At 35.5% G+C, this 22,108-nt stretch overlaps 4 protein-coding genes across 6 annotated transcripts; 2 read left to right on the top strand and 2 right to left on the bottom strand.

Annotated features, from left to right (window-relative positions):
* Positions 1-831: 831 nt before the first annotated feature.
* LOC105780739 (RNA demethylase ALKBH9B) lies at positions 832-3,026 on the bottom strand. The gene is made up of 6 exons (XM_012605228.2): positions 2,742-3,026; positions 2,181-2,555; positions 1,957-2,042; positions 1,567-1,877; positions 1,414-1,485; positions 832-1,344 (listed from the first exon to the last, which is right to left on the bottom strand). The coding sequence occupies exons 1-6, from the start codon at positions 2,911-2,913 to the stop codon at positions 1,032-1,034; spliced, it is 1,329 nt and encodes a 442-aa protein (XP_012460682.1). The 5' UTR covers positions 2,914-3,026; the 3' UTR covers positions 832-1,031.
* Positions 3,027-4,451: 1,425 nt separating this feature from the next.
* LOC105779147 (eugenol synthase 1) lies at positions 4,452-5,447 on the top strand. The gene is made up of 4 exons (XM_012602890.2): positions 4,452-4,496; positions 4,581-4,809; positions 4,903-5,106; positions 5,202-5,447. The coding sequence occupies exons 1-4, from the start codon at positions 4,452-4,454 to the stop codon at positions 5,396-5,398; spliced, it is 675 nt and encodes a 224-aa protein (XP_012458344.1). The 3' UTR covers positions 5,399-5,447.
* Positions 5,448-5,585: 138 nt separating this feature from the next.
* On the bottom strand, positions 5,586-21,271 carry LOC105779969 (soluble inorganic pyrophosphatase 6, chloroplastic). 2 transcript variants are annotated; one of them, XM_052629091.1, is made up of 6 exons: positions 20,918-21,271; positions 20,681-20,841; positions 6,699-6,799; positions 6,402-6,583; positions 5,963-6,061; positions 5,586-5,878 (listed from the first exon to the last, which is right to left on the bottom strand). In XM_052629091.1, exons 1-6 carry the CDS (start codon positions 21,167-21,169, stop codon positions 5,786-5,788), a joined length of 888 nt encoding a protein of 295 aa, XP_052485051.1. In that variant the 5' UTR covers positions 21,170-21,271; the 3' UTR covers positions 5,586-5,785. The 2 variants fall into 2 exon arrangements, with proteins under 2 accessions (XP_052485051.1, XP_012459452.1); XM_012603998.2 differs by lacking the exons at positions 5,586-5,878; positions 5,963-6,061; positions 6,402-6,583; positions 6,699-6,799 and adding exons at positions 18,384-18,702; positions 18,787-18,885; positions 19,225-19,406; positions 19,522-19,622 and having other exon boundaries at positions 20,918-21,258.
* LOC105779968 (eugenol synthase 1) lies at positions 8,513-18,454 on the top strand. Of its 2 annotated transcripts, XM_012603997.2 has the most exons (5): positions 16,217-16,434; positions 16,535-16,669; positions 17,408-17,636; positions 17,730-17,933; positions 18,029-18,454. In XM_012603997.2, exons 1-5 carry the CDS (start codon positions 16,243-16,245, stop codon positions 18,223-18,225), a joined length of 957 nt encoding a protein of 318 aa, XP_012459451.1. In that variant the 5' UTR covers positions 16,217-16,242; the 3' UTR covers positions 18,226-18,454. The 2 variants fall into 2 exon arrangements, with proteins under 2 accessions (XP_052485050.1, XP_012459451.1); XM_052629090.1 differs by lacking the exons at positions 16,217-16,434; positions 16,535-16,669 and adding an exon at positions 8,513-8,891.
* Positions 21,272-22,108: the final 837 nt, after the last annotated feature.

The following is a 22,108-nucleotide window of genomic DNA, read 5'->3' as shown; positions in this document are numbered from 1 at the left end:
TATATTTTTAATACATATATTCTAAATTTGTTTAAACCTTTATCATGAAAGTTCATCATCGAAGAATATTTCAGTCACTTTCTTATTATACGAATGCATATATATTTGATATTATTTATATCCGTTTTACAATTTATATTCGGGTTTGTAGCTATCTTTCTTAATAATATCACTTTCAAGGGTTAAACTCGCGTTCTCTTTTTAAGAGTGCAATATATTTTATTAATGCTCGCACGTTTTCATCTACATTCTTAATATATATTAGTTCTATGGTATAGACATTTTGTGAGTAAAAAATTCACATGTGAATAATATATTTATAAAATTGTAGTGTAAACTTAAATGAGGTATTGATTAAAATGATTAAATTAAAAGTGTAAAATTCATATGACATAAGTTCAAATCCTATTATAGTATTATTTTATTAAAAACATGTAAAGACAAAAATAATCTCATATTAATATTTATAATTTTGTAAAAAAATATTTTAATAATTTTTAATCAAATTAGTGTCGATTTACTCATGACATCAACTCGGTCGATAGTTTAAATAGTGTGTACATATATGACAGAGATTCACTTGTACCAATGTAAAATTAAAATAAATTTACACACTTTCATACTTTTAAATATTAATATTTGAATAATTCAACCGTCATATTTTATTTTTATTTATATAAATTATGTATATTTCATTTTTTAATTTATACTTTTACATATTTTAATCAATATCTTTTATATGGTTTATATAAATAACTTCTAATTATTCAATATATATTAATATAAATAATCTTTTAATCTCGCCTTTAAATCGAGATTAGTAGAGATATCGAATCAACTAAAAAAACTTACATAAGCTTTACTTTTACAATGATGTACCTCCCTATATATGTAGTAACCAAAATTTAATAGCCTTTAAGGCTAAAACAAATGCAGGAAACTAGAAACTGTAACTTATAATGTCTTGAACGTATGAATGAGAAGTCTACAAAATCCAATTGTTACAATATCTATCCCAAAGAAAGAGCTTGTCATCGCCTCGATGCGCCTTTGCTTGCTTTACCGAGGGGAGGAAAATCGTCGTTTCCACATAGAAATGAATCATTCTTCGTTGTTTTAGTAGCTTCTTGATCGGATTTATCCTTGATTGCTTGATCATTTCGATGTTGGTTTTGTTGAACGATTGCCTTAACAAAAGAAGAATTTATAACCGGCTTTTGATGATGGCCTTGCGGAGCTGAAGAAGGAGAGACGATGAATGGTTTAATTCTTGATAATTCCGGATCAGGCAAAAAGTTGTATGGAAGTTTGCTTTCGTCCATTCTCCGGAATGTAATGGATATCCTGTATGATGAAATTGTTGAGCATACGGATATTCAAGATGATTAATCGGAAAAGATAAAGATCGGATACCTTTTCCCTGGAACAGCTGGGACACAATGCTTAGCAATGTCGGCTCCGTTGCCGTTTAGAATAAGCACAGATCTGCATACCCGAGCATTAGGTTAGAGCTGAGACAGCAATAATCAAATCGGTTCACATTCAGCAAAGGATATAAGAACATACCCTACAGGCAAAGGTATCGATACAGGTCCTGAAAACTCTCCCGGACTCACAATCTTCAAACTCGAACCGAAGAGAATATTGCATTGAGTCAAAAACGACACGGTGCAAAATGGCCTTAGAAAGTCATGGTGATCAATATGCGGAGGAATACAATCCCCTTCATTGTAAATGTTCACGATACAACTATTCGGAACACACATCGTAGGCAAAACATGCCATCTGACCATCCTTTTGATCATTTGCTTAAACAATGGGGGTAAAGGATCAACTTCTTCTTCTCTAAGGATCCCTGGCGGGTTCCCGATTTTATCCTGTCATATGAAATTCAGGACCAAAACGTGCAAAACCGAGGAAAATAAAGAACTAAAGAGTCGAAAGTTAGTAAATTACCACTGCATAGTTATAACAACAACCAAATTGTATCGTAACACGACCTTTACCACGCATCCATTTCCTCGGTTCTGAATATGTACGTTCTACAAATATTCAAAATGTATTAATACGAAAAGCAATACTACCATTCATGCTAATACTCGAGATAATCGGTTAATTCATAGCAAGCTATTTCGACCTAAAGTTCAATGAATCATTCGAGTTCTAAAGCTTATTTATACCTCTAAGTTGCCCTTTTTGGCCCATACATTGAAGATTATATACGCATTCTATGATCTTTTTCTGTTCTTCGGCATTGAAGACCTTCGTATGAAGCTCCAGTCCTTTAAGAACATTCATCGATTTACCGTTGATCTTCTCCATGTGAACGAAATCCTTTTTTCTTACAACTTGGGAGAATCTAATATGTTCCTTTTGTTCTTCAGACAATCCATTGTCTGAGGATGTACTTCCACTTCCACCAAGTCCATCATTAAGCAATATATCGGAATTCGCCGCCGGTGGCGGCGGCGGCGGTGTACGAGCTAGTTGTTTTCCGGTCACCGGATTTGATATTAGGGTAATATCTGAGGTCACAGTTGATTCGCTACCTCTTTCTGGAATTGAAACAATAATCAGATCATTACAACATTCATATGTCAGAATCAATTGCGTTAAATTTTTTCCCTAGTAACATACATGCAATCAAAGTAAAATATAAAATTTTCCAAGAAAAAGTAAAAAAAAATTCCCAGAAAACTGGTTTTGAAAAAAAAAAAACAGTGAGATTCAAAGCAATTTACTGTTCAAGAGCTGATGAATTCGTTCCTCTAAAAGAGCCTCGCAGTGTTGACAAAAACCCTGAGATAAAACTTCAAGAAGCTCGTCGCGGTTCAGTGTCTTCAGTAACCCGATGGTGCCAGTTTGGCCGGCGGAGTCGGAGTCGGTCAATTTTCCGGGGATATCTCCGGCCATCGGTGCCGCCACTTTAAAAAACAAAGAAAGGCCGAAGAAAGAACAATGAAATAAGAAAGATTTACGGACAGTACGTATTGAAGAGAAGTTAGATTTTAGTTCGAAATAGGGGAAGTAAATTCGCGTGTTTCTCGGATTTATCTAAGTGATTTAAGCAGTTAAAAGTGATACACGTATTATTGTTTTTACTTTTTATCTTTTACGCAGTAAAAAAGTCAAATTGTACTTTTGGTCCCCGTATTTATGTCAATTTGTACTATTGATCATATAATATACATGGAATCTATGTACTTCAATTTGATGCAAAAGTTGAACTCGCTTCCTGACGTGTTCATGGGTTGGGTTAGACTGGATTAGGGTTGAATTTAAGCATGATATTAACATATTTTATATTTGTCCAAGTCGGACCCGAAATATGAGATTAAAATTTTATCCAAAATCACCTGTATTTGCAAAATATTAACCCAAACCCATTTTTGGTCCGCTCATATTATTTTTTAAAAATATTTATATTATGTTATTTTAATATTTAACAATTTTATACAATTTTTATTTATTTAATTTTTTATATAGTTATCTTAACATTATTTTAATGTTTATATTAGAGTAGTATTATATATTTAGTGTATGTTTATTTTTTAAATGTGTTCTAAATTACATAATATACAAATATAATATAATATAATATATTATGAACTTAAAAATGGGTTGGGTTGGGCTGGGCCTTAAATGTTCAAGCCCGAGCCCCATCCGTATTTTAAATTGACCTTTTTTTTTTGCCGAAGCTCATTTTTCATGCCTTATATTTTTACCCAAACCCTCCTGAATTTTGGATGAGCCTTCGGGCTTAGGCGGCTAACCAAACCGATGAATAGATCTACTTGCTTTTGACGTAATGGCTAGGAACCGTAAAAAACAAAAATTAGGAAAAAAACAATGTTTTTTTAAACAGGATTAGTGGTTCAATTGGATTGATTAAAAGTTATTTAAAATATTGATTCAACTGTCGATTCAATTCTTAATCTAATCAATTCCAAACAACTCTCTAAACTAGTACCCCAACTTGTTTCCAGTTCAACTGACCCAACCGGCCGATCCAATCTAGTTCAAACGACATTGCAAAAGAGTTAGTGATTAAAGAGTTAGTTTTATATTATTTTAATTTTTATAATTTTATAATTATTGATTTTATTATTGTTGGACGTCGGTCGAACCAATTAAACTAAAAATTGGTGAGTTGACGGGTTCAACCAAATTTCTAATTATTAAAACTTTAGTTTTGCTTTAATTAAAATCATTAATATCATTGATAACTTCTTTGATTGGGTGATGTAAAGTGAAAAAGGAAAATGTCCAATGATTTTGGACGATTAAGTTTTAGAGTTTTAAAATAAGGGTGAACGAAATATTTGTGTTTGCAATTTACTTAAAGTTTAATATTGGATTGTAGAATTATGATTCAATTTGGGGACAGTTAAAGGACTCTCATAGGATGGTTGAACTTGAAGTAGTAGTTACTGAGTGAGTTTGCCTGTAAGATGAGTTGTAAGCTGAGGGAATCTTATAAAGAGTTCCCTCAAAAGGTTTATTTGTATCGCTCGGGGACTTGACTGTCCGAACAATCATAGCTAGATGTAACATGTAGATATATATTTTTGTGTATATAGAGGTTCCTTCCGTCGGAATTTGGGGTCGAAGAAGACCGGCTGAGTTTTCTGCCACCGTTTGAAGCTTGTTTAGAGAAGAAGCGAAAGATCAGAAGGGCAGTGGAAGCAAGTGGGATACCTTACACGTATGTATCAGCAAACTGTTTTGGTGCTTACTTTTTGAATTACTTGCTTCGTCCACATGAACAACATGAAGATGTTACTATCTATGGATCTGGTGAAGCCAAGGGTACGTAAAATGAAAGCAATTTATATTTATTTATTTTTATTTTAAATAATTTTTAAAATAATTTATTAATTTAAAATAATAAATTGTTTTCAGCTCCGTTTACTTATGAAGAAGATATAGCAAACTACACCATCAGAGTAGCAAATGATCCAAGAACATGCAATAAAATGGTGATTTATAAGATGCAGAAGAATATTTTGTCCCAGATTGAATTAATTTCGTTGTGGGAGAAGAAAACAGGTAAATATTTCAAGAAGGTTCATGTACCAGAGGAAGAACTTGTGAAACTGACAGAGAGTAAGTTTTTAAAATGCTCTTTCATTTTGCTTTCCGAATTCGAATCCCGAACCTGTTGGATGAATAATAATTGGGAGCTTTTTGATAAAATGCAGCCTTACCATTTCCGGATAATGTACGAGCATCGGTTCTTCACAGTCTATTTGTAAAAGGTGATCTTGTGAACTATGAGCTTGGGGAGAATGACCTTGAAGCTTCTAGTTTATATCCAGATTATAAGTATACCACCGTCAATCAACTTCTCGATGTTTTCCTGGTTGATCCGCCTAAGCCTGCTCTAGCTATATTTTGAATCAAGTCTCCTGGTTGATCCACCTGAGCCTGCTCTTACTACATTTTGAATCAGACTTGATTTTTATCATTTTCATCACCTCCCTACCTGCTAAAACATGTATGTATGCATGCGTGCGCGTGTGTATATATATTTCCAATGTCTACTAAGAATATATCTGTAGAGGAAAGTCATTCCCATTTACGCCTTTCCTTATATCCACACCAGAGCAACCGTATGAACATGAAATACTATCCAAGTTCAAAGAGTTCACTAATTTACTCAAATAATAAGCAGAAACAAGTGCATTGGTATCAATTCGTACTATTATCAGGACCCGAAAGGGGGGAAAACTCGGATGATTATTTGAAATCGAAAGCATTGCTGCTCTAATGCTTCTGGTAGCATTCATACAAGCGAAAGCTCTCCGGCGGGAATTGATCTTTTGACAAGTTTAGCCCAAGACTCGTTGGTCTCTGTAATAACCTTAAGAGCATAATCCTGTTTACAGATAGAACTTAGAGTGATCATATGCAGCCTGAAGAAGGATGAAGCAAAGGGTAAAAATATAAGATCGATACTTACCTTGTTTGCCGCCTTGTTGCCGAGGCCAAATTTGTTGGCTGGTTTCCCATCAGGGATCTTGTAGTCCCTAAACCAATCCCTGACAGCAGTGAGAGTCCCCTGAAAATATCACCAGGTTGATGCTCAATTATTAAATTTCACAACAAGAGACACCAACTTCTTCAAATACATGCAGTCATTGTAAAACATGGTAGCAATATCAAGATTCTAACTTATCGGTTTCCGGCTTCACTATTTTTGCTAACTAAAACTATAACACAACCATGAAAGCATAGAGAGAAATACCGGGAACTGCTTCACAACATTGTTAACATCACTTACAAGAGAAGTCCTTCATAAGAGTACATGGCAGTTCCTGACTTCACTATTCTTATGTTCCTATGATCAACTACAAGCTAAAACCATAATACAAAACCCGTGAAAGAATAGAGAGAAATACCGGGAAGTGTTTCTCGACGTCGTCAATGTCATTTACAAGAGAAGCCCTTGGATCATCTAATGAAATGGCAACTATTTTCCAGTCAAGTTCCTCTTCATCAATCATAGCTAAAGCAGCCAGGGGCTTAACCTTCAAAATGTCACCGATTTTCCTTCGGGATTCACCGATCTCAACGACATCAACTACGAATTTAAGGAAACAAAAAACATCAATCTTTTTAAACCTATTTCTCACAGTAACAAGAACAACAATCTTGTGAGAAAAGTACCAAATATTGAAACAAGTATCGGAATTTACCAGGGTCGTTATCACCAAATGCTCCTTCAACTTCAGAGTTTGCCAAAGATGGGTCTTCCCATGTTTGTGGAAGCAATCCATAATTCCAATTTATATTATAGCTGAGGGACAATGGATTGAAACATTCAGAAATGTAACCTCTTTTAACACACACTAGATAGTCATGCCATATTAATGGTTCTAGCTAATCTCATATCTATTTGCATATTTTAAAATTTTTAATGAATTCGGATATCCAACCAGGTTCTTTACTTAAGATGGGATTATACAAAGAAACAATGATAAACAGATTCACATTTCAAACAATGATAAAAAATAGCAAATTGAAATGATTGTGTAAATGTTGTTGAAAATATCAGTGCATAAATGAAAATTTGGAGGAAAGAGATTTTTCATGGACTGAGCACACTTGCATAAATGATATATAAAAAGTAGCAAATTGACAAGATGGTGTAAATGTGGTTTTCTTTTTCTGAATTTGATGTAAATAAATTAAATAATTACAAAAATAATTCAGAAGTCACGTTATTTATGAGAATGATCTAAAATTTACAGTGTTCATCAGTGCCGTCAAATATACCGGTGGTACCATCCCTTATCATTAGTCAATCATTAATTTTTTTTAAAAATTAATTTTTTTAGGTGTCATCACTGTAGCCGGCGACAGCCGTATGTATTTTTCAAAATATTCATATTTTTTGAATTTTCTTTTACTTGTGTTTTGGTTCTTATGGTGTTCTTTTTTCTTCTCTTTCCTTATATTTAAGATTAGCTTGCTTTTTTTTTGAATAATAAGATATATATTTTTAAAAATGGTCACTGATGTCGGCTGACACATCGGTAGCACAAAAAATATTTTTTTTAAAACTTGACAACAATGCCGCCTAATACAGCGACGAGACCAAATTTTTAAAAAAAAGTCAATGTTGTCTAAAATAGTGGCAACACTAAAATAAAACATTATATTTTTTCCACCATGAATACTAATGAGAAATGCATATATTTTAAAAAATACATACGAGTGCTATCGGAGGCACCCAAGAAAAAGATTTTTAAAAAAAGTCAATGGTTGATTGATGATAAAAGGGACACTATAGATTTCTGATGATCCTCATGCATGTTTGTAGCATAAAAAATAAACAATTATGAAAGTTTGGAGGAAAGAGACGTTTCATGGACCGAGCTTTTTAACGCGTCTCTTTAATATTTTTGCAGTAATTCTTCAAATGATTGAAGCTGAAAATGACTTACATTGTGCCATTGCTTTCATTTATTTAATTCACCTTTATTTAATTCAATTTTTTTAAATATTTGCTTTATTAATTTTTTTAATATAAATATTGTTTAATAATTTTTTATAATTATTTAAGATAACTATCATTTCGTCCTGTATTTTTATTATATTTTAACACATAATTATATTTATTTATATTTCATTAAATGCTATAAATATAATTTTAATTATTTATTATACATATACATGTTCTCTAATCTCATCACAATCGTTATATTTGTACTCAAGTACATATTGTATTATTTATTTTAAACTCACAACTATAATAATTAATTTCTATTTTTAATGTCATCGAAATTAATCTCACGATCAAATGTACCTTTCAAAAATTAATTTAATGATTTGATATTTTACATCACATTTTATATTACACAAAATTTCTCATTTGATATAAAAATCTTATTTTTTTTTAAAAAAATCCATATTTTTTAGTAACATGTGTGGATAAGACAATATAAATATGGGCATGGCAAGAAGGTGTGGATCATAAGAAAAGAAATTGAATATGGATAGGGAAGCTAAAATAAAATCCTCATATTTGGAGGAACCGGCAACTTAGGCACATACATGGTGAAGGCAAGCATCAAGTTAGGGCATCCAACTTTTGTTTTTGCTCGCCCTCTCACCCCACAATCCACTATCAACAAGATCAACTTGCATAAAGAGTTTCAGTCTTCTGGTGTTACCATCATCCAAGTATGTATGTATGTATGCGTGCAAGCATATTTGATAATCGTAAATGTTTGATGTATGTACGAAAACAGGGGGAGTTGAAGGAACATGAAAAGATTGTGGCGATACTTCGTCAAGTAGATATTGTGATCTCAGTGTTACCATTCCCTCAAGTACCTGATCAGATTCATATTATTGAAGCCATTAAGGTTGCAAGTAACATAAAGGTATGTGAACAAAAAAATTGTCATCTTGATATATTATTTCAATGGGGAAATGGTTGTAATTGGTTTTATGTATAGTGTCGATATGATGATGGGTAGATGGATGGTCCAATCTGTTTAGAATAGGACGGAGATTTGACAAATAAGATGGTTGAAGTAGCAAGAACGAAGATGAGAGGATGTGGTTCAAGGTAAGCTAGAAAAAGGAGAGATGTAGATGACTTGAGTTTATCCTTAAGCTCTGGGCAAGTGGCTTGGTGCCATAGTCTTAGGTAGAGTGGTGCTGTGATGTGGTCAGAGTCATAGAGACGAACTTTAATGGTGGCCAAAGATGGGTCTTCCCATGTTTGTGGAAGCAATCCATAATTCCAATTTATATTATAGCTGAGGGACAATGGATTGAAACATTCAGAAATGTAACCTCTTTTAACACACACTAGATAGTCATGCCATATTAGTGGTTCTAGCTAATCTGTTTATTATGGATTTGAATATGGAGGATTTGGATAATTTATGTATTTAGACCTTATATTTACTATCCGCAGTGGATTTGAATATCCATTTATTTGTAAAATATCCGAATCTCATATCTATTTGCATATTTTAAAATTTTTAATGAATTCGGATATCCAACCAAGTTCTTTACTTAAGATGGGATTCTACAAAGAAACAATGACAAACAGATTCACATTTCAAACAATGATAAAAAATGGCAAATTGAAATGATTGTGTAAATGTTGTTGAAAATATCAGTGCAGAAATGAAAATTTAGAGGAAAGAGATTTTTCATGGACTTAGCACACTTGCATAAATGATATATAAAAAGTAGCAAATTGACAAGATGGTGTAAATGTGGTTTTCTTTTTCTGAATTTGACCTAAATAAATTAAATAATTACAAAAATAATTTAGAAGTGAAGAAAGCTAGGTAACTTTTAGAATTTCACTTCAAACAATCGTTTACTCAAATGAACTCTGTTTACAAAAATGAACTTAGACTATTTACTTGCTTCAATACAAAGCCAGAGCATCGTTTTTATACTCACAGATAACTTGCTTTCTTAAACAAACTAGCTAACCTTCCAACCTTCACTAACTACCTCTCTAACCGTTTTATTATCCTTAACATACATCCATCTTCTCTAATGACAAAACCCGAAGAAAATTTCTAAATCGAGCAAAATAGGAAAGTGACAATGGTTTGGTTAACACATCAGCAACTTGATCGGACGCAGGAACTTCCCTGACAAAAACCGAACCATCGGCAACCTTCTCACGAACAAAAAATAAGTCTAACTCCATATGCTTAAATTTGGAGTGTAACACAGGGTTGCAGCAACTGCAACTGCACTAGAACTATCACACCATATATTTGGTGGAGAAACAGACCCAATATGCAACTCTCGTAACAATGAAAGTAACCACAGAACATCACTTGTAACAGCAGCAAGACTTCTATATTCAGCCTCAGCCGTAGAACGCGATACCACCTGTTGTTTCTTCGATGACCATGAAACAGGATTAGACCCAAAGAAAACACAGTACCTCGAAGTAGACCGCCGATCATCAAAATCCAACCCCTAGTTTGCATCAGAAAACCCAACTAAACAGAGAGAATTAGACCATCGAAAAACGATTCCAAAATCAAGAGTAGCAGACAAATATCGTAATATTCTTTTAAGAGCAGCCAAATGAACTGTGGTAGGATGATGCATAAACTGACATACCCGATTAACCGCATAAGCAATATCAGGCCTAATAAGAACTACATATTGTAACGCACCTGCCAGACTTCTGTACTCAGTTGGATCAGATAAAAAATCACCATCATTCTTAGAAATGTGCGACGAGCTAATATGGGCGTATGAACACCTTTAGCACTTGCCAAACCACTACGCTTCAACATATCCCGGATATACTTCTATTGACAAAGATGAAGACTTCCACATGACGACCTGGTAACCTCAATTCCTAAAAAATAGTGTAAATCACCCATGTCCTTTAACGAAAATTCATCATTCAATAGCTGTACAAACCAGTCAATAGACGACGCCAAATTACTAGTAATGATAATGTCATCAACATAAACAAGAACATATAGAGTGGAATCCGAGCGAACTCGAACAAACAGAGATGCATCCGACTTAGAGCCAACAAACTCAACTGTCAGATAAAAATTTCTCAACTTCTCAAACCAAGCTCGTGGAGCCTGACGCAAACCATATAACGCCTTCTTTAGACGACAGACCAAAGGTCGCCCATCAGAACCAAGCTTAACATATCCCGGGGGTTGCTGCATAAACACCTCACTATCAACATCACCATTTAAGAAGGCATTGTTAACATGAACTTGTCGAAGCAACCATCCTTTAGTAACCGCAATGGACAAGATAACCCTTATAGCAGCAGGTTTTACAACTGGACTAAATGTTCCTTGAAAATCACACCCCGGAACTTGAGAATAGCCTTTTGCCACCAGACGTGCCTTGTATCGTTCAATCGTGCCATCTGGGTTTTTCTTTACTTTAAACAACCATTTGCAACCAATAACTTTGCGACCTGATGGCATAGGAACAAGTACCCAGGTACCATTCCGTATTAAAGCGTCATACTCAGCTTGAGCAGCGGCTTGCCACTTAGGGCTAGCGACAGCTTCTTCGATTGTTGATGGTTCGACAACCTCGACCGCAAGAGCCTTAGGTTTAAAAATACCAGCCTTCGAAGGAGTGGTCATAGGATGAACATTCACATTAGGCACTGACACATCTGGTCCTGTAGGGTCAGACGGAACTCTAACAACAGGCGTGGAGGACTGAGTTTCAGAATTCAAGAAATCATGATGATCATTATCACCTTCAGTCAACATCTCATTCAACGAGGGAGTGTTACGACAATTAGTATTTGTTGGACTAGCAGGCACTCCATTCTGAGGACTCAGAGACCCAGATACACTAGGTGGACAAACATTACCAGGAACAGAATTCCTTTCCAATACCAGATTAGTCTCAAGAACAGGAAAGTAGGTAGGTATAGTACTCACCTCCCGTGACCGAGACACACTCGTCGGAGAGAGGAACCGCGACTTATCAAACTCTACATGTCGTGAGACAATAATGCGACCATCTGGCAACAGACAGTGATATCCTTTGTGATAAGGGCTATAGCCCAAGAATGTACACGGTTGAGACCGAAATTCTAATTTATGACACTGAAACGGGCGCAATAACGGTTAGCAACAACACCCAAAAATACGCAAATGATCATAAGTAGGGTCTTGCCAATAGAGCACACGATAGGGTGTCTTACCATCCAGCACTGTTTATTAGATGAACGTCACATGTAAACGCATATGCCCAGAACTCCATCGAAAGTCCCGCTTGTGCTAAAAGTGTAAGCCCCATGTCCACAATGTGTTGATGTTTACGTTCGGCAACACCATTCTGTTCAGAAGTGTGCGGACACGACACACGATGAACGATGCCTTGGGACGCTAAAATTGAAGCTAACGCGCGATACTCACCACCCCAGTCACTCTGGAATTGCTTGATGGTCTTGCCAAACTGATTGTAAACAAGTTTCTGAAACTGAATAAAACAGGTTATAACTTGTGACTTCTGCCGAATTAGATATACCCAAGTAAATCGAGAACTCATGTCAATGAACGACACATAGTACCAATTGTTATTAGAAGCAACTGAAGCAGGTCCTCATACATCAGATACAACCAACGAAAAGGGATCGGTATACTCAGTATTGGAGGCCGAAAATGGCAACTTATGAAGTTTATCTTTTTTACAAGCAGTACAAACATCACTAATAGAGACTTTATTCAAAGGAACATGACACTTATGTAAAACATTTTTAACAACAATAGATGACGGATGTCCAAGACGCTTATGCCATAACGAAAACAACTCACTGTCGGCAGTCGAAGTCGAACATTCTACCTGAGCAGCAGACATACTAGGAACACCATCTGGTATAGAGAACCGGTATAGCCCATTATGAATATGCCCTGTCAGTAAAACCTCCTGTGTCACGTTGTCCTTAATCACACAATAAGTAGAGTGAAACTCAAAAAACACCCCATTATCAGTTGCAAATTGAGATACTGATAACAAATTTTTCCGAATAGCTGGGACACATAAAACATTAGATAGCTGAAGCAACCTAGACCGTGTCGGCAAAACACTTTGACCAACAGACAATATCATTGCGGGTGTACCATCACCCATTAAAATAGAAGACGTACCTGAATAATGATTGGCATGATGCAGATTGGACGGGTCCCGACAAACATGATTGCTGGCTCTTGAATCAGGATACCAAGACGACGTCCCAACTGGTCCAGGAATCGGCGAGTCAGACTCATCCCCACTCACTCTATGTCGATCAGAGTTAATATGAGAGCTGGATATCGACGGATCAGAGTAATCAGACGCATGTATATCTCCCAGTCTAGGAAGTCCAAAACACGAATTTGAAGCTGAAAACACTCGCGTACGCGGCTTGGTCCGCCACGGAACTGTCGTGTCACCGATCGGTTTAGCCGAATCGAGCTGAACATTATTCACAAAAGGATTTGCGGGCATCGGATGAGGAATATTTGGCTCTCCATGCTGCCCAATATTCGGCCCAACAGAAGGCGCCATGCCAAGCCCGCCATGAACACCACCATTCGGCCCACCAGCTTGCGGCCCAGGAGTTGGAGGCCTGAAATCACGCCGTTCACCACTCGGCCTAGACCAACCATTTGGCCCAACCTGCTGGCCTCCACGCTGTTCATTGAATTCCCTTTCAGCACACCAATTTTGACCATAATCAAATGAATTTTGACCAGGCCCAAAGCAATTTTGACCTGTAGCACAATTAACTTCATTAGTCCCATAATATTGTTGACCAAAATTAGAAACCCTAGGTCTTGTGTTTGATTGAGACGGCTAACCACTATCACCGGAGTGGATATTCGGCATCTGACTGGGCATCGGAGGTTGCACCGGAGAAGACTCGTCACGATGGTATCGATAATAACATTTCTGAGCCACGTGTCCAAACCGAGAACAGATCTGGCATTGGAGTCGTGGCCGAAAGGTCCTCCCACGACCACGTGCCCCCGATCGACCTCCTCGCGACGAACCGTCCGTGGACACATCTTCCACCAGATTTGCAGCATACAGCACCTCTTGGCTTGACTGAGCATGCCGAGTTTCACACTCTAGTAACGCATCAACCAGACGCGAAAATGGCAATGGAGTCGGAGACAACGAAGCCGACGATACGACACCTTTAAACTCAGATGGAAGCCCCACAAGAAGCACCGCTGTCCTTTCTGCCATAGAGATGGAGGTTCCAGATGACTCCAATAGGGTGCATATACGTTTTAACTTCGCGACATAATCACGAATCGACATGCTTCCTTTCTTGAGAGAGTGAAGCTCATGACGCAATCGGGACTGCCTTTGATCAGAATCGGCCGCGAACATCTCCAACGCCATGGTCCACACATCGTTCGCCGATTGAACATCCATAAAGGAGGAGAGAACGGATGAACTTATGGTGGAGAGAAGCCAGGACGTGAGAAGATTATCCTATTGCTGATACACGGACGCCACAGGATTGACAACGAGCGCACCATCCGGTGCTTGCACAAACCTTGACGGTACAACAATAGATCCATCAAGAAAACCAAAGAGATCATAGCCATTAACAATGAATCTCACCTGTTGCTTCCATTGAAGGAATGTTCCTTCATCAAGTTTCACAACGTCATGGCGAGGAAACGAATTCACCACACGCTCAGCAGCAAACACGGAGCCATGCACTTCAGCAGAGTCTGACGCAGCAGAGTTTGTAGTTGCCATGATCAAAAACTCCTAGCGACTGATACCATGAAGAAAGCTAGGTAACTTTTAGAATTTCTCTTCAAACAATCGTTTACTCAAATGAACTCTGTTTACAAAAATGAACTTAGACTATTTACTTGCTTCAATACAAAGCCAGACCATCGTTTTTATACTCACAGATAACTTGCTTTCTTAAACAAACTAGCTAACCTTCCAACCTTCACTAACTACCTCTCTAACCGTTTTATTATCCTTAACAAGAAGTCACATTATGTATGAGAATGATCTAAAATTTACAGTGTTCGTCAGTGCCGTCAAATATACCGGTGGTACCATCCCTTATCATTAGTCAATCATTGATTTAAAAAAAAAAATTTTTTTTAGGTGTCATCACTGTAGCCGGCGGCAACCGTATGTATTTTTCAAAATACTCATATTTTTTGGATTTTCTTTTACTTGTGTTTTGGTTCTTATGGTGTTCTTTTTTCTTCTCTTTCCTTATATTTAAGATTAGCTTGCTTTTTTTTTTGAATAATAAGATATATATTTTTAAAAATGGTCACTGATGTCGGCTGACACATCGGTAGCACAAAAAAACATTTTTTTAAAACTTGACAACAGTGCCGCCTAATACAACGGCGAGACCAAATTTTAAAAAAAAAGTTAGTGTTGTCTAAAATAGCGGATACACTAAAACAAAACATTATATTTTTTTCACCGTGAATACTAATGAGAAATACATGTATTTTAAAAAATACATACAAGTGCTATCAGACATAATTGTATTTCAGATGATACTCATGCATGTTTGTAGCATAAAATTTTCTGGGAAATATCAATACAGACAATAAACAATTATGAAAGTTTGGGGGAAAGAGACGTTTCATGGACCCAGCTTTTTAACACGTTTCTTTAATATTTTAATTTGCAGTAATTCTTCAAATAATTGAAGCTGAAAATGACATACATTGTGCCATTGCTTTCATTCTTTATTTAATTCACCTTTATTTAATTCAATTTTTAAATATTCGCTTTATTAATTTTTTAATATAAATATTGTTTAATAATTTTTATAATTATTTAAGATAACTATCATTTTGTTCTGTATTTTTATTATATTTTAACACATAAATATATTTATTTATATTTCATTAAATGCTATAAATATAATTTTAATTATTTATTATACATATACATGTTCTCTAATCTCATCACAATCGTTATATTTGTACTCAAGTACATATTGTATTATTTATTTTAAACTCACAACTATAATAATTAATTTCTATTTTAATGTCATCGAAATTAATCTCACGATCAAATGTACCTTTCAAAAATTAATTTAATGATTTGATATTTTACATCACATTTTATATTACACAAAATTTCTCATTTGATATAAAAATCTTTTTTTTTTTTTAAAAATCCATATTTTTTAGTAACATGTGTGGATAAGACAATATAAATATGGGCATGGCAAGAAGGTGTGGATCATAAGAAAAGAAATTGAATATGGATAGGGAAGCTAAAAATAAAATCCTCATATTTGGAGGAACCGGCAACTTAGGCACATACATGGTGAAGGCAAGCATCAAGTTAGGGCATCCAACTTTTGTTTTTGCTCGCCCTCTCACCCCACAATCCACTATCAACAAGATCAACTTGCATAAAGAGTTTCAGTCTTCTGGTGTTACCATCATCCAGGTATGTATGTATGTATGTATGTATGTATGTATGTATGTATGTATGTATGCGTGCAAGCATATTTGATAATCGTAAATGTTTGATGTATGTACGAAAACAGGGGGAGTTGAAGGAACATGAAAAGATTGTGGCGATACTTCGTCAAGTAGATATTGTGATCTCAGTGTTACCATTCCCTCAAGTACCTGATCAGATTCATATTATTGAAGCCATTAAGGTTGCAAGTAACATAAAGGTATGTGAACAAAAAAATTGTCATCTTGATATATTATTTCAATGGAGAAATGGTTGTAATTGGTTTTATGTATAGTGTCGATATGATGATGGGTAGATGGATGGTCCAATCTCTTTAGAATAGGACGAAGAGTTGACAAATAAGATGGTTGAAGTAGCAAGAACGAAGAGGAGAGAATGTGGTTCGAGGTAAGCTAGAAAGAGGAGAGATGTAGATGACTTGAGTTTATCCTTAAGCTCTGGGCAAGTGGCTTGGTGCCATAGTCTTAGGTAGAGTGGTGCTATGATGTGGTCAGGGTCATAGAGACGAACTTTAATGGTGGCCTAGGGAGCCTTAGCCCTCAAAATTTTTTTATTAGGTCCCAAATTTTTGAAAATTCTCATTATACCTTTTAATTTTTTTTGAAAATTTTAATTAAACTCTTTTAAGAAGCCCCAAATTAGACCCCCAAATTTTTTTTAAGAATCTCATTGAACTCTTAAAATTTTTGAAAATTTGACTAGGACCCTTGAAAACCTAGTCACAAGTTCAGCTACTGCTGAGACATCTAAGGTGGGATGTGATGGTTGAACTTGATGTAGTAGTTACTGAGTGAGTTGGACTGTAAGATAAGTTATAAGCTGAGGGAATCTTATAAAGAGTTCCCTCAAAAGGTCTATTTGTATCGCTCGGGGACTTGGACTGTCCGAACAATCATAGCTAGATGTAACATATAGATATATAATTTTGTGTATATAGAGGTTCCTTCCGTCGGAATTTGGGGTCGAAGAAGACCGGCTGAGTTTTCTGCCACCGTTTGAAGCTTGTTTAGAGAAGAAGCGAAAGATTAGAAGGGCAGTGGAAGCAAGTGGGATACCTTACACGTATGTATCAGCAAATTGTTTTGGTGCTTACTTTTTGAATTACTTGCTTCGTCCACACGAACAACATGAAGATGTTACTATCTATGGATCTGGTGAAGCCAAGGGTACGTAAAATGAAAGCAATTTATATTTATTTATTTTTATTTTAAATAATTTTTAAAATAATTTATTAATTTAAAATAATAAATTGTTTTCAGCTCCGTTTACTTATGAAGAAGATATAGCAAACTACACCATCAGAGTAGCAAATGATCCAAGAACATGCAATAAAATGGTGATTTATAAGATGCAGAAGAATATTTTGTCCCAGATTGAATTAATTTCGTTGTGGGAGAAGAAAACAGGTAAATATTTCAAGAAGGTTCATGTACCAGAGGAAGAACTTGTGAAACTGGCAGAGAGTAAGTTTTTAAAATGCTCTTTCATTTTGCTTTCCGAATTCGAATCCCGAACCTGTTGGATGAATAATAATTGGGAGCTTTTTGATAAAATGCAGCCTTACCATTTCCGGATAATGTACGAGCATCGGTTCTTCACAGTCTATTTGTAAAAGGTGATCTTGTGAACTATGAGCTTGGGGAGAATGACCTTGAAGCTTCTAGTTTATATCCAGATTATAAGTATACCACCGTCGATCAACTTCTCGATGTTTTCCTGGTTGATCCACCTAAGCCTGCTCTCGCTACATTTTGAATCAGGCCTCCTGGTTGATCCACCTGAGCCTGCTCTTGCTACATTTTGAATCAGACTTGATTTTTATCATTTTCATCACCTCCTTACCTGCTAAAACATGTATGTATGCATGCGTGCGCGTGTGTATATTTATTTCCAATGTCTACTAAGAATATATCTGCAGAGGAAAGTCATTCCCATGTACGCCTTTTCTTATTAATCCACACCAGAGCAACCATATGAACATGAATCCCAAGTTCAAGGAGTTCACTAATTTACTCAAATAATAAGCAGAAACAAGTACATTGGTATCGATTCGTACTATTATCAGGACCCGAAAGGGGGGAAAACTCGGATGATTATTTGAAATCGAAAGCATTGCTGCTCTAATGCTTCTGGTAGCATTCATACAAGCGAAAGCTCTCCGGCGGGAATTGATCTTTTGACAAGTTTAGCCCAAGACTCGTTGGTCTCTGTAATAACCTTAAGAGCATAATCCTGTTTACAGATAGAACTTAGAGTGATCATATGCAGCCTGAAGAAGGATGAAGCAAAGGGTAAAAATATAAGATCGATACTTACCTTGTTTGCCGCCTTGTTGCCGAGGCCAAATTTGTTGGCTGGTTTCCCATCAGGGATCTTGTAGTCCCTAAACCAATCCCTGACAGCAGTGAGAGTCCCCTGAAAATATCACCAGGTTGATGCTCAATTATTAAATTTCACAACAAGAGACACCAACTTCTTCAAATACATGCAGTCATTGTAAAACATGGTAGCAATATCAAGATTCTAACTTATCGGTTCCCGGCTTCACTATTTTTGCTAACTAAAACTATAACACAACCATGAAAACATAGAGAGAAATACCGGGAACTGCTTCTCAACATTGTTAACATCACTTACAAGAGAAGCCCTTCATAAGAGTACATGGCAGTTCCTGACTTCACTATTCTTGATGTTCATATGATCAACTACAAACTAAAACCATAATACAAAACCCGTAAAAGAATAGAGAAATACCGGGAAGTGTTTCTCGACGTCGTCAATGTCATTTACAAGAGAAGCCCTTGGATCATCTAATGAAATGGCAACTATTTTCCAGTCAAGTTCCCCTTCATCAATCATAGCTAAAGCAGCCAGGGGCTTAACCTTCAAAATGTCACCGATTTTCCTCCGGGATTCACCGATCTCAACGACATCAACTACGAATTTAAGGAAACAAAAAACATCAATCTTTTTAAACCTATTTCTCACAGTAACAAGAACAACAATCTTGTGAGAAAAGTACCAAATATTGAAACAAGTATCGAAATTTACCAGGGTCGTTATCACCAAATGCTCCTTCAACTTCAGAGTTTGCCAAAGACGGGTCTTCCCATGTTTGTGGAAGCAATCCATAATTCCAATTTATATTATAGCTGAGGGACAATGGATTGAAACATTCAGAAATATAACCTCTTTTAACACACACTAGATAGTCATGCCATATTAATGGTTCTAGCTAATCTGTTTATTGTGGATTCGAATATGGAAGATTTGGATAATTTACGTATTTAGACCTTATATTTACTATCCGCAGTGGATTTGAATATCCATTTATTTGTAAAATATCCGAATCTCATATCTATTTGCATATTTTAAAATTTTTAATGAATTCGGATATCCAACCAGGTTCTTTACTTAAGATGGGATTCTACAAAGAAACAATGATAAACAGATTCACATTTCAAATAAATTAATCTTATTCAAGTTCCGATATTTAAAAAAATTATAGATATTCAATCAGCTATCATCCTTAGCCTAATCTTACTTCAGCTAAAATCAAAGCTACTCAACAACTCTGCCAATTTAGCAGACAAATTTTCTGGCTATTATATGTATACCTGGGTAAAAGTACCATGGAGGCACTAGAGTCGGATTGCATTTTGTCTCCTTTACTCAAAAAATAGGCAAATTAGTCTTTGTACATTAGATCAAAGAGCAAACTGGTCCTTTCATTAAGAATTTCATTCATTTCTACTAGTAAAATCTAGCTACTGCATGCTAGAATGAGGTACATATGACACGCCACATGTAACTATCTGGTTACTATAAACCAGCCCAACTTTTAATGGTAGAAATGGATGAAATTTTTAACAGAAAGGACAAGTTTGCTCTTTGACCTAATGTATAAGGACTAATTTGCACATTTTTTGAGTAAAGAGGGCAAAATGCAATCTGAGTCCTAATCAAACGACTTCATGCTACTTTTACCGTATACTTGAAACATAACTAAGTTATTTTCAGTCACTTACAATTTCTACAATATGACATTGCAAAATGCTAAGAACAAAAAAATAATAATGGGGAAATGTACAATCTAATTGCAAAATTGTTAGAAAAAATTAAATATCCAAGTACAAACCCATGCTGGAAATAACCCAAGAATTGAGATTTAGCAAAAATCTAAACATAATCAAAACCAGAAAATTCTTACGGGTAATATCGAAGCTTGCCCTTTTTTGTATCCTGTTTAATGGGAGTGTAAAGTTCATCAGTAGCAACCTCCATTTTAGCACTTGATTCTTTGGGTATCTCAACAATGAAGCTAAAAACACCATCTCCCAAGTGCAATGGAACATCATGCCAAGGAGAAATCTAAGGCCACACCCCATCAAATCTCAAATTACAATCTTCATTTAAAAAACACAAAAGAAGAGAAAAGTGAAAATACCTTTTTGCCCGAATTATCTTCGAAGAAGACTCTATAGTCGAGAGTTTCGGGTTGGCCTTCTCGTTTGATTTGAACCTGAGGGTTATAAATGGCATTGCAAGAAAACAATCTTTTCGATGATCGTCTGACGTTGTTGAATCTAAGTCCGTTGCTGCAGCGTTGTAAAGCGAACGGTGTTTTGATAAGCAAGCAGGAAGACGCGGCGGCGGTGGAGTTGCCGGCGATGGCTATCACTCTGGCTGCTGCTGCCATGGTTGATTTTTGTGAGGTGGACTCAAAGATCAGTGAAGGGGTGTTTTTTTGGGCAAGTAAGTGGTTTGCATTGATTGGCCTACGTTTAAATGCTCTCTCGTATAGTCGTTTTCCCTTTTCTGATTTTTTTATTATATACTTTTATTATGCGCTTCAACTCGTCCACATTAATAACAATATGATACACGGTGCGGTGTATTTAGTTTATTTTTTAATTTATGTTAAAATATTGTCAACATATGACACAGACTACATTGATCTAACTTGGCCTTGTTATTTTGTTTCTGATCAAAAATACCGCAGGGGGAGAATGTTAGTGCGCGTTGCATGTTCTAGTTCATTTACAACTTGTACTGTTAATTCATAGTGGATTATTATCCGAGAAAGGCTCTCCATAATGGTAAAAGTTTTGAAATTGTGTAACTAACTATTGTGTCCAACTCTATTTTTACTTTTTTACTTATTACTCAAGTTGTAATTTAACATACAATTGACAAACACCTGAATACTAACTTACCATATGAGAGTTATTGATTATTTTTTATTTACTTAAAAATAATTTTTTAAATATTATTATTGTTTTCAATTTTACCAAATAATACTCGAAAATTATAAAACAAAATTTATTTTATCAAAATAAAATCCAAAACCCAAAGCTTAAAATTAATATAAAAACTAAAACCAAATTAAATCAAACTTAAAATCTCTTTTAACTCTAACTTCTCTTCAAACTTGATAACTAATGTTCGAAAGGGCATGAAACGATTTTTTTTTGAATAATCTCATTATAGGTTCTGATTATATATGTTTTTTTTGACACAATACCTAGAACTATCTATAGCCCCTCCCCAACTCATAAATAAGAGGATAATACGTTTCAACATACTCAAACCCACGTCCCCTACATTGACAAACATGCCCATGCCAATCGAATTAAAA

Source organism: Gossypium raimondii, chromosome 4, assembly GCF_025698545.1.
Source record: "Gossypium raimondii isolate GPD5lz chromosome 4, ASM2569854v1, whole genome shotgun sequence".
Lineage (NCBI taxonomy): Eukaryota > Viridiplantae > Streptophyta > Magnoliopsida > Malvales > Malvaceae > Gossypium > Gossypium raimondii.
Note: the sequence above shows the minus strand (reverse complement) of the source record. Positions and strands in the feature narration are given on the sequence as shown.

What these genes read in the sequence shown, in the direction of transcription:
- LOC105779969 (XM_052629091.1), bottom strand. Translation starts at nt 21,169, where the DNA reads ATGGCAGCAGCAGCCAGAGTGATAGCCATCGCCGGCAACTCCACCGCC. An exon ending in AAGATAATTCGGGCAAAAAG is followed by an intron (nt 20,842 to 20,917) that starts GTATTTTCACTT and finishes GTGTGGCCTTAG; the next exon opens with ATTTCTCCTTGGCATGATGT. An exon ending in GGCAAGCTTCGATATTACCC is followed by an intron (nt 6,800 to 20,680) that starts GTAAGAATTTTC and finishes ATTGTCCCTCAG; the next exon opens with CTATAATATAAATTGGAATT.
- LOC105779968 (XM_012603997.2), top strand. Translation starts at nt 16,243, where the DNA reads ATGGATAGGGAAGCTAAAAATAAAATCCTCATATTTGGAGGAACCGGC. An exon ending in CTGGTGTTACCATCATCCAG is followed by an intron (nt 16,435 to 16,534) that starts GTATGTATGTAT and finishes GTACGAAAACAG; the next exon opens with GGGGAGTTGAAGGAACATGA. An exon ending in AGGTTGCAAGTAACATAAAG is followed by an intron (nt 16,670 to 17,407) that starts GTATGTGAACAA and finishes TTGTGTATATAG; the next exon opens with AGGTTCCTTCCGTCGGAATT.
- LOC105779147 (XM_012602890.2), top strand. Translation starts at nt 4,452, where the DNA reads ATGAGTTGTAAGCTGAGGGAATCTTATAAAGAGTTCCCTCAAAAG. An exon ending in TGGATCTGGTGAAGCCAAGG is followed by an intron (nt 4,810 to 4,902) that starts GTACGTAAAATG and finishes AATTGTTTTCAG; the next exon opens with CTCCGTTTACTTATGAAGAA. An exon ending in ACTTGTGAAACTGACAGAGA is followed by an intron (nt 5,107 to 5,201) that starts GTAAGTTTTTAA and finishes GATAAAATGCAG; the next exon opens with CCTTACCATTTCCGGATAAT.
- LOC105780739 (XM_012605228.2), bottom strand. Translation starts at nt 2,913, where the DNA reads ATGGCCGGAGATATCCCCGGAAAATTGACCGACTCCGACTCCGCCGGC. An exon ending in GTTGTTATAACTATGCAGTG is followed by an intron (nt 1,878 to 1,956) that starts GTAATTTACTAA and finishes TTCATATGACAG; the next exon opens with GATAAAATCGGGAACCCGCC. An exon ending in CCAGCTGTTCCAGGGAAAAG is followed by an intron (nt 1,345 to 1,413) that starts GTATCCGATCTT and finishes TTCATCATACAG; the next exon opens with GATATCCATTACATTCCGGA.